The 18,449-nt window shown below is 47.7% G+C and overlaps 1 protein-coding gene across 1 annotated transcript in view; it reads right to left on the bottom strand.

The window, feature by feature from the left end:
• The window catches only part of LOC124616613, a 282,672-nt gene that overhangs the window by 191,123 nt on the left and 73,100 nt on the right, over positions 1-18,449 (bottom strand). The window contains exon 3 of the mRNA XM_047144936.1: positions 154-330. Coding sequence (XP_047000892.1) covers positions 154-330 — 177 coding nt within the window. The remainder of the gene's footprint in view (positions 1-153; positions 331-18,449) is intronic.

Here is an 18,449-nt window from a genome sequence, read left to right on the forward strand (position 1 = left end):
TAAAGCTATGAGTTCCGGCAGCGCCCCGTGCTCGGATAGCTCAGTCGGTAGAGCACTCAACATGGAAAGGAAAGGTCCCAGGTTCGAATCCCTGTGTGACACGCACTTTTAACCCGGCAAGAAGTCTCCGCCGTGGGCAGACGGGCCACTCACCTGCGATCCTCCGGAAGGCCTCCTTCTGCGGGTCGTACTCCTGCAGCAGGGGGTCGCTCTGCAGGCCGCCGCAGGCCGTCACGTAGAAGCTGCGGCACGGCGGCGCCGTGTGGTTCATCATGGCAGCCATGTGCTGCGCCTGCCGGTAGCACGCGTCCGTCCGGCACACGTTGCTCTCTGCACACGTGGGCAACACGTCAGTCGGCGGAAACAGGTCCAATGCTCATGAACACACACACACACACACACACACACACACACAAACTACAGAGCTCATACAGGGTGTAGAAAAATTGTGTCACGAAATTTTAACCCTGGATAGCTGATGCCAGTAGCAACCAAAATTACTAATGTGTAGGTCGACAACGCACCATTTTTAAACTACGGAAACTTGGCGCCACGCGCTCCGATTGGCCGTGGGATTGGCCTGTTGCCGTTCGTCGGTTGACGGGCAGCGCTATGGTTGTCGGTTCACACATACAAACGACCCTCGCCCCGTCACTGCCCCAATGTGATATGCACACGTACCCAATAGGTCTTGCTGTTTGTCTCCACCTCGCGTCAGAGGCATTCACACGTAAGCTTCGCTTCGGAGCACACACACATCATCTGCGATTTAGTCATACATGGCGGCACAGTATTCGTTTGAAGAACAACGAGATATGGTTATTGTTTATGGACTAGCCGACGGTAATGCATATGAAGCTCGGCTGTTGTATGAGGAACGGTACCCAGCACACCTTTACAGCAATTCACCGGCGACTTGGCGAAACAGGCTCGTTAGCGGATATAATGGTGATGCTGGAAGACTGGAAGACCTCGAACACGACGGGATGCTCCATTTGAAGATACTATTCTCGAGGAAGCACTTACGACAAGTACTCGAGTGGTTGGACACGACATGGGGGTCACTCATCGGCTAGTCTGGGAGGTTTTGAGGGATGACAGCCAGCACCCATTTAGTTTCCACCCAGTCCAAGACCTAAATCCTGTGGCGGACTATGAACACAGGCAGGGTTTTGCTGGTGGTTTCTGCGACGTCTTGTACGAGATCCCGACTTCCCCGCTGAGCCGTGGCAAAAAAATTGCTGTTTTGAGGAGCGCGCCGCAGCGCGTTGTGTGAAGCAGTCGCCCTCCGTTTCTGGCGGTGGCGCCGCTGTGGCAATCGCAGCTTTGGTGTCTCCCTCTGGTGGGAAAGCGGAAAGGTTGCCTGTTCACGTGCATTTAAGGGGCGCTATGGGCTCGGCATTGGTCAGTCGGAGTGAGGCTAGGTCAGTCTCGCGTCACCGGGTTCTGGTCCGTCTCTCGTTCGCATTTGTGCGGCAGTTAGTGTCTGTGGTCGGAGTGCGAGTATGTCTGTCATTTGGATCAAAGCCAGAAAATGACAGTCTTGCCACTCCGCCAGTAACAGAACTCAGCGAGTGGTCGCCCGGTCGGGGCTGAGTTCCTGCATCTGAGTCTGCTCGTTAGGCCGCCGGTCTGCTCGAGCTGCTCGGGCTACGGTTGGTTGGTCGGTCGCGCACTGGGACACGAGATGACTTGTCCGCCTTGAGCGTCGACGCATGTGAGGTCCCCAGGTGAGTCCAGTGGGCCACGCCGTATAGAAAGGGGTAGTGGCTTCGCGGTTGACACAAGAGCAACAGGAGTGAAACGACGACATCGGGCTGGCCGGTGCGAGCAGCGACGCCGTGAGACGGGAGATCGGCGCGCCTTCCTGCGTCTGTTGAAGCGGCTGGCAGTGGACGGTTCGGGAGAGCGCTGGGGGTGCTGTGCCAGGTCTTCGCCAAAAATCGCAGTTTATTAGAAGTTAAGTGATTGGAGATATGTTGTTTCATTTACTTGTTAAATTCTACTTGTTTTATTGGTGAGGTCACCAGCCGCTTTGTTTTGGGGTCGTCCCACCATTCTTCTTCGTTTGCCCACCCGCGGGAAAGTGCTTATTGCGAATTGGGTGGTCCGTTTTTTTCCTTGTGGAGTTGGGGAGAGTTAGAGCAATCTGTGGTTCGGGTTGTTCATTAATCCCCCTGTCAATCTGCCATACGTTAATAGCTGCCTCTGTCATGTTTGTCGGATTCGGTGTTAACGAATTTATAGAATTAAGGTGTAAAGTCTGAATTCCTGAAAAATGTTTTTTATCTTGCCTATCATCTTGCGAGGCGGTATATGTGTAATGTAGAGCATGTTGTACATTTTATGTAAGTCTGAATTTCATGGGTTTTATTTAAATAGTCATTTTTATAAAGTTGCCACCCTTCCACCGTAAGAGTCCTTTTAAAAAGAAATTGCACTTTCGGTGGCAAATAATTTCTTAGTGTGAGTGTTTGTACCATTTACATCCCTCTTACGGGGTGCATAGTTAATGTGTTTGTGTGAGTTGTTGAAATTTTTAGTTTAAAGTAATCTGGTGTGTTGCAGATTTGCACCAGTGTAGTCTTTCAGAGGTTGTTGTGAGCGGTCGTGACTACGGCCGTGTTGAAAGGGAGCGGCAAGCTTCTCAACCCGAAGGCTCATACTGTCAATACTGTTCTTTCTGCCTCTAAATAAAATTGTAACTTGATATTTCGAAGGTGCTTTTCTGCTTATAAACTTTAAATCTGTTTTTGAAAAGGATTGTATGAATAAAATTCCCATTTGTTAAAGGTAATTTCACTTTCATCAGTTACTCCCTGGCAACTACTTCCACGCTCACCTAGTGTGATTAAATGTGTTAATGTTCTTGATGAATCGCTAGTAAATAAAGTAAATTCCTTAAGAAAAGAGTTTGAAAGTAAATTCACGGTTCACCCGCCATTGTGTTGTTTACCTTTACAACACTCGAAACGTTCATTACTGGGCAAGGGAAAATCCTCACGTCACGCACGTCCACGGACACAAGGAACGATTTTCGCTCAGCATTTGGGCAAGCATTGTGGGTGACCATCTGATTGGGCCGGTCCGTCTACCTGATCGACTTAACGGGGTAAATTACCTTCGCTTTTTGCAAGAAACTCTACCCGGCCTGTTGGAAGACGTTCCCCTGGTCATATGGCTACGCAAGTGGTTGCTGCATGATGGGACTCCTCCACATAGCAGTCGTGCAGTGCGCGGGTATGTAAATGAACTCTTCGACGGCTGGGTAATGGGCAGAGGTGCTCGTAGGACGTGGCCCCCGCGATCACCAGACCTCACGCCGCCTGACGTTTTACTGTGGGGGTTCTTCAAGGTTCTAGTTCACCCACTCAAACGCGAACCACCTAGGAACGAAGAAGAATTAATGTATCGCATTCAACGTGCCGCCAATCACATCCAGGCAATGCCAGGTATCTTTGAAAGAGTTCGGTGAAACACCATTCGACGTTACCAAGCTTGTGTTGAGTCACTGGGCCGCCAGTTCGAGCACCTGCTTTAAGTAAACAATGTCATAGCTACAAAAACGCCCCTTTTCAGGGCCAGCATAATTTGTAATAGACTTTCTGTACGCGAACTAACAGCTGTTGATGGGTTTGTTCCCAGTACGTCTTATTATAAAACTACAATGGATGTGTCGGGACCCCGGCAGATTCGCCCCCAGACCCCGAGAGATTCGCGATCATGCGTTGTCCAGTGCATCCGGCAACAGAGAAATCCCGCGGCCAATTGGAGCTCGTGGTCCCAGGTTTCCATAGTTTAAAAATTGTGCGTTGTCGGCCTACACAACATTAGTAATTTTGGTTCCTACTGGCATCAGTTATCCAGGGTTAAAATTTCGTGACATAATTTTTCTCCGCCCTGTATAGAGCTACTACACTACACAAAAGAGTATCACTTGTTTGAGACCCCTAACTGCTTCCCATTTCAACTGCGACGTCAGGTTCAGGTTCAGCGACGCTTCAGACAGCAAGGTATCGAACCATGCGAAAAAAAGGCCACAGCTCAGAAGTTCGTGGAAGGTGTAAGGCGGGTTAATAATACCACATTGGCAGAAAATTTCGCTACAATTGTGCCGAAAGCTATAGTGGGCGTATAACACGATGGGTACGTCATTGTGCACCCTTCTACCAAAATCTCATCGCTTCTTTTGACACCTATGTGGTGGAGGCCATAGTTGCGACCCCCAGTGTTGAAATCAGGCAGTTATCTTATGGCTGACCCAGGATAACATTTCAGACACACTCCCAGTCAGAATAGAATGAAAAGGCCTCAGGGGGTGGCATGAAGGGTATCAATGAAATGACCCCTTGGGGCGTCGATTCCAACACTTTCGCGGTAGAAAACGACATTACGCAGTGCGATGAGGCAACAGTATGACGTTCTTGATAGCGGTCGTCACTGCTGACATCACTAGACGATTCAGCCCTACTCACGAGCATAGTTGGGCTGCAACCTCACTGAACGTGATCAGATCCATTTGGAGTGCAGTGTGGCCCCAATTTTAGCTCTGGTATACTCAGTAGAACCGGTGGGGACTGCTCAAAACCATTCGACGAAATTTAAACATGATCCGCAGCAGCAAAAGGCGTTTATGCTTTTTCAGCGCTCCTGTTTCACGCCCTCCTGTGGTGTGATAACAGATGGCTGCAACATTGACATGTGCGTGAATAAAATGTCAATGGGTTCCTGTAGGACCTCCCAGTTCGGCAACAGCCTCGCTGCCATCCACACACATTTGTTGAGCACTTTAAAAATGTGCCTCTCAGAAACTTCGACACCATTGCAGCCTCGTGGCTGATATAGAGCCTGAAGTTAGGCAAACCACACCTGCAAGCAGACGCTGTGGCGGCTGCGAGGCACCATTTAGCTGAATGGGTGGTGACATCTCTGAAAGGTCCATTTTTAATGTGCTCAACAAAAGTGTACGAGTGGCACCCAGAGTGTTGCCGAATTGGAGACTCTTACGGGGACCCATTGCTGTTTTATTCACACACATGTCAATGTTGCACCCCTTCGAGAGGGTGCCACAGGAGGGTGCGAAACAGGAGGGCTGAAAAAGCAAAAACACCCTTTGCTGCTTCGGATCACGTTTAAATTTCTTCGAATGGTTTGGAACAGCCCCTGGTGATTTCACCCTCTTTACGAGATCAAAAACTGAGGCCGCACTGCATTCCAAATGCGTCAGGTCATGTTCAGTGGGTTTACGGGTGCACAGTGTACTTATAATATGGCTGAAGCGTTCGAGGGGGGGGGGGGGGGAGGGGTGTCAGCAGCGTGGAACGTTGTCAATAACGTCGTCCTGTTCATCATTGCACTGCAAGCTGTCATTTTCCACGGCGAAACGTGTGGGAATCAACGCCCCAAGGGAGGGGGTGTTTTCATTGAAGCCCTTTATGCCAACCCTTGAGACCTTTCCGTGTCGATTCTGAACCGCAGAGTGTCTGAAATGTTTTCCTCTGTCAACCATAGGAAAAGCACGTGAATTCAACGCTGGGTCTCGCGGTTCTGACCTACGTCGCAGGGACGTCAAAAGACGAGGCGAAATGTGGGTAGAAGCGGGTTTGACAACATTCTCTTAGAGTGACACGTTCACAGTGTCACTGGGGAGAACGGGACATCTTTAACCCTAAGCACACGTGGGCTTCTGAACTCTGTCGTTTCTTTGGATTGTGTCGACTCCTTGCTGTTTGAACCATTGCTGAGTCCGAGGGTAACGTCTCAGCGGCGCATAAAGCTGCACATGTTGAATGGAGCAAACAAAACATAAAGTGCAACATAAATTACCGTTGTGCGGTACAGTGGGTCACTATTTTTCTTATTTCTAAATGCTGCAAAGTGTCGGACGAACCAACGGACCAACGAGGCGTCTAACTCGCAATATGCAGAAGGTGTAGTCCTGTGACGTTCCGGAATGCTTTTTGTACCACGAATTGTACCCAATCATTCAGTTCCCTGTCAGCATGGACCAGTATGTATTCTTGAAGTTTTCCCAGCGTAATGAGTATGCCATGAAGTTCCGGGTTTGCAGCGGGATGACGTCGACATTTTGCCACGATATTTCGGCTGGAAATCATTGAGCCATATTCAGGTGAGTGTTTAACGCTGGAGAGAGCTGCGGCACTTTTCTAAGTTTATACCGAAAACTGGCGACGAGGCGCATGCGCTTACTTTACTGCTGCGTGAATGGCCCCCCGCCAAGTTCACTATCGCCTTCGAGTATCTCTCCATCTGCGGTGCGCAGGCTCCAGCGCAATGGTGATACTGTGTCGGAATGCGAGCTCGCGGAATTGAAATTCAGATGTCGCATTAATGAAACTGTCACTGGACGTGTCATTAGGCGTAAAATACTTTCTTTCGGAAGATATTAAAGAAATGAACACGTACCCCACCTCACTCGGTTCAAAGCCACTATCAAATTTGATAAGGTCTTCCGCCAAACGTATCTTGACAGATTCCTCAATAACTAAACCGCAGAAGGAACTAGTTGTGGCCGGCCGGATTGGCCGAGCGGTTCTAGGTGCTACAGGCTGGAGCCGCGCGACTGCTGCGGTCGCAGGTTCGAATCCTGCCTCGGGCATGGATGTGTGTGATGCCCTTAGGTTAGTTAGGTTTAAATAGTTCTAAGTTCTAGGGGACTGATGACCTCAGAAGTTAAGTCCCATAGTGCTCAGAGCCATTTGAACCATTTTTAAACTAGTTGTGGTCAAAATTTCCGTGACGGAATAATATACAGAAAGTCCTGTGGAGATATAGTGCTCGGCTATGGCTGACTTACTGCTCTGCGAAAAGCGAGTGTGGCGATGATGCTCAACACACCTTTCACGTAACGCGCATGTAGGCTTTGCCACGCATGGTACTCCATAGACTCCAGCCTTCCGCAATCCCAGATCATCCTTTACTGAACGGAAAATAGCGCAAGTCTTTGAAGATGGACGGAAGAAAACTTTAACGGCATGCTTTCTTAAATTTGTGCATAATTTCAGGAAAAGTTGCCGACATAGGGGAGGGACGCCCTGCAATTGAACAGCTCCTTCTCCTCTTGCTCTTGTGCAAGGTCTCGTTACTTCCTCCACAATGCTCTGCTTATCAGATGTCGAGAATATCCGTATCTTTTAAAAAAGATTGTAAGTCTTCCAGCTCCTTTGCGGGACTGTCTCTATCAGACACAACATGTGCCCGTGCCATTAACGTTCGAACAACGCCCATAGTTTGTTAACAGCGGTCGCCTGCTCGTGCGGCTCTGTATGTGTGGAATGCCCCAGTGACTCAGCCACTGTCGGCCTGACCAAGACGTCTAGAAGCAATAGACAGTCATCCTTCTCCATTTCCACGGAAAACTTCATATTCTCGTCGACTGAATTCAGATGCAGCAAAAATCGTGACAGCTCTTCGTACACTACAAAAGCATCATCTGCAGACCGCCTACGTGCCACAGGTGGAACAATATATTCGGAGGGGGCGTTAAACTCGATAGAGGGCGCTCATGCAGCGGTAACCTACGCACATGCGCCTCCGCGCCAATTTTTCGTATAATCTTCGCGATATTCACCAGCAATTTCCAGTGTAAAGCACTAACCTGAAGATGGCTGAATGGTTGTCAGCCGAAATACATTCAAGTGACAAAAATCACACTTGGTTGGGGGAGGGGACCAAATAGGGAGGTCATCAGTCCCATCGCATTAGGGAAGAATGGGGAAGGAAGTCGACCATGCCCTTTCAAAGTAACCATACCGGCATTTGTGTGAAGCGACTTAGGGAAATAACGGAAAAACTAAATCAGGATCGCCGGACGCGGGTTTCAACCGTCATCCTTCCGAATGCGAATCCAGTGTGCTAACCACTGCGCCACGTGCCGGCCGCGGTGGCCGAGCGGCTCTAGGCTCTTCAGTTCGGAACCACGCTGCTGCTGCGGTCGCAGGTTCGAATCCTGCCTCGGGCATGGATGTGTGTGATGTCCTTAGGTTAGTTAGGTTTAAGTAGTTCTAAGTTCTAGGGGACTGATGACCTCAGAAGTTAAGTCCCATAGTGCTCAGAGCCATTTGAACCTAACCACTGGTGGCGAGCTAACTCACAAGTGACGATATTGACTAGCCTCTGGACATCAGCAATATTGATTGCACGTGCCGGCTGCCATCAAAGCCAACCAACAGGCAGCTGCAAGGAAGCCGATAAACTCACACATTGCACCGAGCGAGGTGGCGCAGTGGCTAGACACTGGACTCGCATTCGGGAGCATGACGGTTCAATCCCGTGTCAGGCTATCCTGATTTAGGTTTTCCGTGATTTCCCTAAATCGCTCCAGGCAAATGCCGGGATGGTTTCTTTGAAAGGGCACGGCCGACTTCCTTCCCCATCCTTCCCTAATCCGATGAGACCGATGACCTCGCTGTCTGGTCTCCTTCCCCAAACAACCCAACCAACCCCCAACTCACACATTAACGCACAAACCGCCTACACTACTCTAGATATGACCTACCAGACAATGACCAAAGACGAACTCAACTGTTACAGGTATGCTGATGCTGGCCGAGACGTTGACGCCAGAACCCAGCTATAACCTCCGACTGATAACGCACCACAGCGTCTGAAATATCCACCTGCATGATACCCACTGCCAACTTACGTCATTCTTCTACGATCTGTCGCAGACAGCAAGCAGTCAGCTACTGCTCTTACTACCCGACCATACTATCGCAGAAGATTTTACCCCCTTGGCTCTTGCCTTGGCACTTCTTTCCTCTGCCGGCCGTTGTGGCCGAGCGGTTCTAGACGCTTCAGTCCGGAACCGCGCTGCTGCTACCGTCGCAGGTTCGAATCCTGTCTCGGGAATGGATGTGTGTGATGTCCTTAGGTTAGTTAGGTTTACGTAGTTCTAAGTCTAGAGGACTGATGACCTCAGGTAGTAAGTCCCATAGTGCTTCGAGCCATTTAAACCATTTGCACTTCTTTCCTCTGCTGTTCAAATCACTACCCTTCGTTCAATGTTCGGCCCAATCTATCTCCAGATGAGTGCGTATTAACGAATAATCATAACTAGACGTACGCAAACATCGCAGTACCCACATCCTGCGAAGCCCTCGTTTAGTGGAAGCTACCCCCTTTGTGGAGATGGCAGTAGATCTTTTGTGCTGGCCGTCATGTCGTTTTGGACGTGGAGGGGCTGCATGCTATAAAAAAATAAAAATAAAAAAAAATGGCGCGCAGGGCGCATGCGTAATGTGATACTACAAAAGCGCTCTCTGTCGGAGTGATCAGACAGAAAGTGGGTGGAACATTGGGACATTCCGTTTACCGTTAGCCCCACATACAGACTTGTACCTTCAGGCGCCTAGCTGCCATCACGTTTCACGAACTAAAGGCGTCCTTTGAACGTTGGTCTACCGGGCGCATGTTGTGTCTGATGGAGACAGCTTTGCGAAGGAGCTGGAACATCTACAGTCAGTGTTCAAAGATAATGGACATTCTCTACATCAGATCAGTACACCCTTAAGGAAGAGGAAAAGTGACCATGCACAAGAGCAACGAGAGGAGGAGCGGTTTAACGCCAGGGCGTTCCTGAGGTGCGTTGTTGGCAATATTTCGTCGAAATTAGGCAGGATATTAAGAAAACATTGTGTCAAAGTAATCTTCCACCAACCTACAAAGACGTGTGATCCTCTCGGTTCGGAAAAAGATGATCTGGGACTGCGGATGGCTGGAATCTACAGAATACTTTGACAGAGTGGGAAAGTATGTGTCGGTCACACAGTGTGCACAATGCGTGAAAGCCGAGTTGAACACGATCGCCACACTCGCCTTTCGCAGCCCAGTAAGTCACCCATAACGGATCATTGTATCTCCATAGGACGTTCCATGGATTACTCTGCCACGGAAACCTTGGCGTTGACGAGATCCTTCTGGGATTCGATTATAAAAGAATCGGTGGAAATACGTTTAGCGCAAGATCTTCTTAATCGTGACGACTGCTTTCAACTGGATAAGGCGTGAGACCATGCGATTTTTTAATTTCTTCAAACAGAAAAAACATTTTATGAGGAATGACACATCTAGTGACATTTAATTCTATTAATTTAGGCATTTGAATTTTAACTTGGCGAGTGCGCATTCCGACAGGGAGCGCTCGTGTAGGCTCACTCTACGCACGTGCCTGCGCACCTTAGAGAGAACATTACTCGAAGAGAGCGCGGAACCCGACAGAGGCCGCTCATCTAGCGGCTGCGTTTGCGCATGCGTCTTCGCGCCCAGTTTTGGTATAAACGTAGCGACATGAACTGGCAACCTCTATTCACCTCTTCTCTGACCAGTTAAATTCCCGCGGCTCCGCCATCTTCCTCTCTCTCGACCTTGAGGGCGCCTACGATCGTGTATGGCATTCCGGTCTCCTCTTCAAGCTCCAAACCTTTGGTCTTCCTATTAACTACGTCCGTCTGATCGCCTCCTTCCTTTCTCACCGTTCTTCCTATGTCACAATCCATAACACGGATCCCTACACCTTCGAACCCTCCGCTGGTGTGCCCCAAGGTTCCGTCCTCTCCCCCCTTCTCTACCTTCCTTACACGGCGGACATGCCGCCGCCTTCACCTCCCTTACACCTTCTACAGTACGCCGATGACACCTCCTTCCTTGCCCTCGCCCCCACCCTGCAACGCTCCCAACACCTTCTCCAATCCCATCTCGACCGGTTCACCACTTGGTGTTACCAGTGGCTGCTCAAGGTCAATCCTTCCAAGACCCAGGCGATCATTGTAGACCATACGTCCGCTATTTCACAAAGGAAACAGAAATTATTTCTATAACTATTTCTCAATCAAAATCGATGAAACGTATGAATTATTTTAATATGTATGTAAAACTGTAAAAACTAGCTGATACAGAATAGCCTTTGCAAAATAGTGGACGTATCGTTGGAAATGTGTTCCAAAGGTGGTTCTCCCACTTTAAGATGAAGATAAAAGATGTTTTATAGCGACCCCAGTATCAGCATTGGGTAGGTGAACTGCCAGTATGGAGTAGGCCAGACGACTGTGGGGAACATTCTCCACGACAAATGCCGCTAACCGGATCGCTTACAACTCATGCACACCTTACTACTCAAGGGCTTCCCTCAGTGGCGACGGGCCATCGCTGTGCTGGTATTTCTGTCAACTGCCATATTCACAAACGAACCTACGCTTACGAGAGGCAGTATTGTCAGCTTCCACAGCACCCACTTGTCAGCTACAGAGAATCCCTAGCGCCTAGCGGCAACGAACCACAAGTACCGATTCAGCCATAATGGGAGAGAGGTGGAGGGGGGGGGGGGGAGGGTGGTTAATGGCAACCGCCTCAAGGGACCAGTCACGTTCCCACAACGCGGGAGTGAGATGGCGCAGTGGATAGCAGACTGGACTCGCATTTGAGAGGACAATGGTTCACATCCGCTTCTGGCCATCCAGGTTTAGGTTTTCCATCATTTCCCCAAGCCCGCATCTCGTGGTCGTGCGGTAGCGTTCTCGCTTCCCACGCCCGGGTTCCCGGGTTCGATTCCCGGCGGGGTCAGGGATTTTCTCTGCCTCGTGATGGCTGGGTGTTGTGTGATGTCCTTAGGTTAGTTAGGTTTAAGTAGTTCTAAGTTCTAGGGGACTGATGACCATAGCTGTTAACTCCCATAGTGCTCAGAGCCATTTGAAGCATTTTTCCCCAAGTCGCTCCAGACTGATGCCGTGTTGGTTCAAAGGTCACACACAATTTCCATCCCTATTCTTTCTTAATCCGACAAGCTTGTACTGCGCCTTAAATGACGTCGCCGTCGACGGGACATTAAACTCGAATCTTCCTTTTTTTCCCACAATGCATCACGGGCGAGGCACATCTGGGCTTGCTGTAGGTGACCCAGCCTCCCTTGCTGGAAGACGTGCTTTTGGTGGCGTGAATGGTAATGTCGCTACTGCAAGATGGTGCCCCAGCTCATTCCCCTCCGGAGTGTCAAGATAAAACACTAATACGGGCATAACACTTGTACTTGCCTGGTGTGTGTGTGTGTGTGTGTGTGTGTGTGTGTGCTTTCAATCATAGAAACGTACACACTCAAAGATCTTCTACCTTGACCTTCAAATGAGCGTATCTCTGTTGGAAAGCATTTCTTTCCATATATCCATACGACCTTTCTTGTTCCTGGTCTTATCTGGGATTGTTCCATGCAGTTTGTATCCATTTAGCAAAAGCGCCCTGAGCATGTTTACAGGGTGAACCAGAACCCACCGACAAACATTTAGCAGTTGTTTGGGGATCCTTTGTAAGTATTTTTGTGTAAGGGACCCACGGTGTCTGGTGGGTCTTTACAGAGTATTTGCGTTTCGTTTGGTTCCTTGCCCCAATTAGCTTTGTATCTCTACTGCACTGGAAATAAAGAACAACAGTGCCAGTGTCGACGGAATGCCCTGTGTGTCTTGTTTCCACTCTCTCAAGATAGCTGCTGTTTACAACAGTAATGCTCTCGTTAGCTCGAAGCCTTCAAGTTTGCTTTTACTACTGCTTGGCTTTGCCTTGGGTTTTGTTGTCTGAGAGTGTTAACTGTTTGTTAACAGTCAGACGCTGTGGTCCTAATGGACAGGTTTACTGGTGAAGAGCTGGCCAATATGCACCTCGTGTATCGGTTCACTGAGTGCAGTCGAAGTGCAGCACAATGACACTAGTACGAGTTGTCCTCACACTGCCAGCAGCCACATTACAGCACTTTTGCGGACAGAGGTTGTCGTATTACTCTGAAACAAGGGCGATTGAGGTAACAAACCGAATAAATCATAATTACATTATTACTATGTAACGACCTGCCACAGACTGTGGGTTCCCTGTACCAAAATACTCAGAAGGTAACTTTGAACAACCTCTGCAACTTTGTCGGTTGAGTTGCGGTTCACCTTGTGCAAGGTGTTTGAGAAAAGTGATGAGACTGACAACACTGCGAGCGATTTGGCAACGCTGTGTCGTTCTACTTGTGTAGACTGGTGTGTCCGTCCCTTCCAGATGCTCAGTCCATGTTTCAGCTCTGTACAGCCATCACGCGATTTTTGTGAGTGCCATCAGTGAAGTTGTTGTTTTGTGTGTGTTAAGAAAACGGAACATCGAATTTAGAGCAATGTTATGTCATCAGATTTTGCGTTAAACATGGGGAATCCGCGACTGTGAACTTTGAAAAGTAGAAACAGGCCTATGTGGAACATTACTTACCAAGAGCACAAAGTTTTTGCTGGCACAAATCATTTTTGAAGACAGAAAGCATGTTGAAGATCAACCTCTCTCAGCAGACCTTCGACTTCAAAAACCGACGAAAACATCTAACGTGTCCATGCTCTAGTGAGATCAGACCGACGTTTAACAAGAGTGTGTGTGTGTGTGTGTGTGTGTTGGGGTTTATGGGCGCTCAAGTTTAACAAGAAAGATGATGGATGACATGTTAAGCTTGGAACATTTTCACTGTACATGAACTTTTGATGTAAGTTCTGCACATGCGAAAGGTTTGTGCCAAAATGGTGCCGAAAATCCTCACAACTCAGCAGAAGGACAAGCGCAGGAACGTATGTGTTGTTATTCTTGAGAGGATTGCCGATGGCCAAGAATGGTTTTTCCGCCATCAGGAATTCAGCTACCGAACCTCCCTAGTTATTAGTGTCTTGCTAGGCGCCATTTTGATGGTTCGCTACAGCTCTGCCATCTGTCGGAATTGTTCGAAATATCTGACACATGAAGAAGAATTATCAAATCCGAAGTATCAAGTAAGACTTTTTCCTATAGATATTAACGCCTGTAGAAAAATTCTGAGGCGTTATTTAAGAGTGACGCACGTATTAATTCAGGTACCATCTGTAATTTTTATATCCTACAGTCAGTTTTGAAGATTATGTTCAGTTTTTAATCTAAGGACATGCATTATATGAAATTAAAACGATTTAAGCGTGGCAGATAGATGCAAATGAGTCATACTGCGTAAATATCACCACACCCTGATCATCCAAGAACAAAAAAATGGTTCAAATGGCTCTGAGCACTATGGGACTTAACATCTGTGGTCATCAGTCCCCTAGAACTTAGAACTACTTAAACCTAACTAACCTAAGGACATCACACACATCCATGCCCAAGGCAGGACTCGAACCTGCCACCGTAGCAGCCGCGCAGTTCCGGACTGCGCGCCTAGAACCGCCTGACCACCGCGGCCGGCCATCGAAGAACAGAATCCCATTTCATTAGACACACTTTCGTCACTTTTTGGAAATTAATTCGTTGACTGCAAATTCCTTGTCATCACGTGTATTAGGTATATACTTGTAGGAAAATTGTTAACTGCAATAGTTGTGCACATTGTATATGCAATAGTTTGAGGTCCGACATTCTGACAAACGCAGTTAAGTGGTATCGCAGTAGTACAGAATGTAACAAGACATCAACGATTCAGGTAGTAGAGCGTGGAACTCGGAATAAAGGCAGTCGGCCCTCTGTGCTATTAATGCCTATGTCTCTTTACTGCGGGTAGGAAACAGACACCATTAGTGATTGTGCTTATTATGTACGTAAATCATTATTATGACAATGCCACGCGGAAAACAGTTATCATGAGATGTAAACGCAAAAGTCGGTGCCTAGAAGGAAATGGAACACACTAATCGTCAAATTGACAGAATTTCAACCGTTTAACTACAGTGGTTTATAGTTTCGTTAGTTTGGGCGCACGATATGGACAGAACGAAAAATATGGGCAAAGTAGAACATTTTCTGGCGCATCCAAACGGTTAAGTTTGCAGAAAGCAAGCGCCACAGACCGTTATTCTTCGCAACATGCTGCTGATTTACAGTTGCCAGTAACTGACAACCGTGTACGGCAAATTTGGTCAAATGAGAGACACCTTGCAGAAACCTGCTCTAACACCCAAAAATAAACAGGACAGATTGGAGTTTTCTGAAAAGTATATGTCATGGACTTCAGAATGTAATAAAATGATCTTCAGTGATGACAAGAGGTTTAATTTAATCGAGCTGAGAACAGAGCAACAGATAAGAATGAGCAGAAATTCTGGTGGAAGTATTACCTCAATCACGCATTGTTTGCTTGAGCTCTAGAGTGAACTCTAACATGTTCACTGAGATGCTGGAGACAGAATTTATAAGAATGTATGAGGACCTAAGGAAAGAAAGTCAAATGTTTCAACAAGATAATGCAACTATGCATATTTCTGTTACAACCAAAAAGTGGTTTAAAGATGCAGATATCGGTGTCTTGCCCTGGCCTGTACGTAGCCTGGATATGAACCCCGTGGCAAAGCTTTGAAGAATACTTGCAGTGCGTGTTTGCCGCTATGGAAGGCAGTCTGAGGCCGTATGTGGGCTGAAAAGTGCGATACAAGGACGGTGGGCGACGATTTTAATGCAAGATGGTTCAAATGGCTCTGAGAACTATGAGACTTAACATCTAAGGTCATCAGTCCCCTAGAACTTAGAACTACTTAAACCTAACTAACCTAAGGACATCACGCACATCTATGCCCGAGGCAGGATTCGAACCTGCGACCGTAGCGGTCGCGCGGTTCCAGACTGAAGCGCCTACAACCGCTCGGCCACTCCGGCCGGCTTAATCCAAGAACGACAAACACTAATAAAATGAATGAGGAAGAGAATTTTTGTGGTAATTAGGAATAACGGAGGTTGGACAAAATACTAAAAATGCAGTAACACAACAGGACAGCGAGAGCTTTTATACCAGTTTCCGTCCAAAAAATCCAATCGCCTTATTTTGTTGCTCGTGTTACGAAAGAAACTAGATAATTTTGTCATGACTGTTTACGCATACATGTATCTACTACTTTCGCAATAAAATGGATACACTAAGCTACAAACATTGTACTATCACTTTTGTAGAAACTCTGCCTTCATACTGTTTTACACTACTATATATTTATTACCCACTAGCGACATATGGAAATTTGTACGAGACCGGGACTCGAATCTGGATTTCCTCACTTATCGTGAGCGCTCGCCTTAACCACTCTGTCTATCCGTGCACGCTCCCTAGACCGTCCCATACTTCCATATGTCGCACTGTCTACACCCTCTATGTCCTTTTATACATCATTGTGTAAGAATGTAGACTGTGCGTTATATGGAATTATGGGACGGTCCAGGGAGCGTGCATAGATAGCCAGAGTGATTCCAGAATGAGATTTTCACTCTGCAGCGGAGTGTGCGCTGATATGAAACTTCCTGGCAAATTAAAACTGTGTGCCGAACCGAGTCTCGAACTCGGGACCTTTGCCTTTCGCAGGCAAGTGCTCTACCATGTGAGCTACCCAAGCACGACTCACGACCCGTCCTCACAGCTTTACTTCTGCCAGTACCTCGTCTCCTACCTTCCATACTTCACAGAAGTTCTTCTGCATGCCTTGCGGAACTAGTTCTGTATCCGCAATATCCTTTCTTCCAGGAGTGCTAGTTCTGCAAGGCATGCAGAAGAGCTTCTGTGAAGTTTGGAAGGTAGGAGACGAGGTACTGGCAGAAATAAAGCTGTGAGGACGGGTACTGAGTCGCGCTTGGGTAACTCAGATGGTTGAGCAGTTGCCCGCGAAAGGCAAAGGTTCCGAGTTCGAGACTCGGTCCGGCACACAGTTTTAATTTACCAGGAAGTTTGACATCAGCACACACTCCGCTGCAGAGTGAAAATCTCATTCTGGAACCACTCTGGCTATCTGTGCACGCTACCTGGACTGTCCCATAATTCCATATATCGCACAGTCTACATTCTTACACAATGGCGTATAAAAGGATATAGAGGATGTAGACAGTGCGACATATGGAAGTATGGGACGGTCTAGGGAGCGTGCACGCAAAGCCAGAGTGGTTAAGGCGACCGCTCACGATAAGTGGGGAAATTCCGGTTCGAGCCCTGGTCCGACAAAAATTTTCACATATCACTGCTGGAAAGTAGATCTATACCTAAAACAGCTGGTGTCAAGGAGTTCGCTGTCAGCGCATTAATTTCGAAAGATTTCGTACAGCTGTGGATCGTCAACAGTGTCTGTTCTTTCAGACATGTATGGAAGTAGGCTTTTTTCAGTTGCTTTAGTGGCAATACAGCGTGCAAAAAGGGAAGCGGAACAGAAATTGTCAGTGTGATTCAGAGTTACCGCTGTTATTTGTACCTGTGATCGGTGTCATTGGGAGAATGGGTCAGCTCATCTTCCTTTCTCTAATGGCACTGTGCTGCTCGCCGGTAGTGCAGGTAAACTTGGCCAAACAATGGAAGAACTTAATAGACAAGATTGAAAGTAAGCCTGGAAAACAACTGTTATAGAACTCTGACACCTGGAATGCTGTCTATAAGGACGTTATGTTGCTAGGACTGGCGTTTTCCGCAGGCGTTCAGTTAGTGCGTCGTTAAGAGCGTTGTCAGTTTGTAGGGAGCAGTCAACACTCGTCGAGGTGAGTGCTGGATATTCTGCTACGGAGAGACGCAAGACAGTGACTGACAGATGAAGTACAAGGGGCAGTCAAATGAAAATGAGATAGATACAAACAAAGTAAGCACACTGTTTATTATTTCAAAAGTGATCGCCATAACTGTTAGTGCATTTACGCCAATGTGAGACAAGATGGTCAGTGCCTCCACGGAAAAATGGTCGCGGCTGCCTACTGGACTACGGTTGTACCCAATCGTGTACCTCTTCATGGGAAGCAAATCGACGGCCACGAACGTCTTTCTTCAATATGGAAATCGCATGAAGGAGACATCAGGACTGTTGGAGGGTGTGTAAGGGCTTCCCAACGAAACTTCTGCAGCGTAGTCGAAACAACTTTGGTAACAAGTGGGCGTTGCTACCTTCATATGGACAAACGCTTTGTCCGAGAACAGCCCCATACATACCCACTAGATAATTTATATTAACGGTAATAATCCTATCACACTTCCTTGAAATACTCCTGAAATTAATCGGGCGAGGTGCCACAATGGTTATCATACTGGACTTGCTTTCGGGGGGACGACGGTTCAAATCCGCGTGCGGCCATCCAGATTTAGATTTTTCGCTAGTCCTTAAATCCCTTCAGGCAAATGCAGGGATGGTTCCTTTGAAAGAGCACGGATGATTTTCTTTCCCATCCTTGACACCGTCTAAGCTTCTGCCGTATCTCTAATTACCTGGATGGCGACGAGGCGTAACTCCTAAACTTCCTTCTTTCCTTCCTTTCTTAAATTATCTTTACATCCGTCGAGTTTGCACCTTTAAGAGCGACGAGGTTGGCTCTGTCTGCAAGAAAGTTCTGAACCCAGTAACAAAGCTGGTTCCACACTCGGTAAGCTCGCATTTTGCGGTGAGCATTGACGGCTATGCTCTTACTTTAATCCCTAGAGCAGGGTAGTACCAAGGGGGTAGTGAGAGAGA

Source organism: Schistocerca americana, chromosome 5, assembly GCF_021461395.2.
Source record: "Schistocerca americana isolate TAMUIC-IGC-003095 chromosome 5, iqSchAmer2.1, whole genome shotgun sequence".
In the NCBI taxonomy this organism is placed as follows: domain Eukaryota; kingdom Metazoa; phylum Arthropoda; class Insecta; order Orthoptera; family Acrididae; genus Schistocerca; species Schistocerca americana.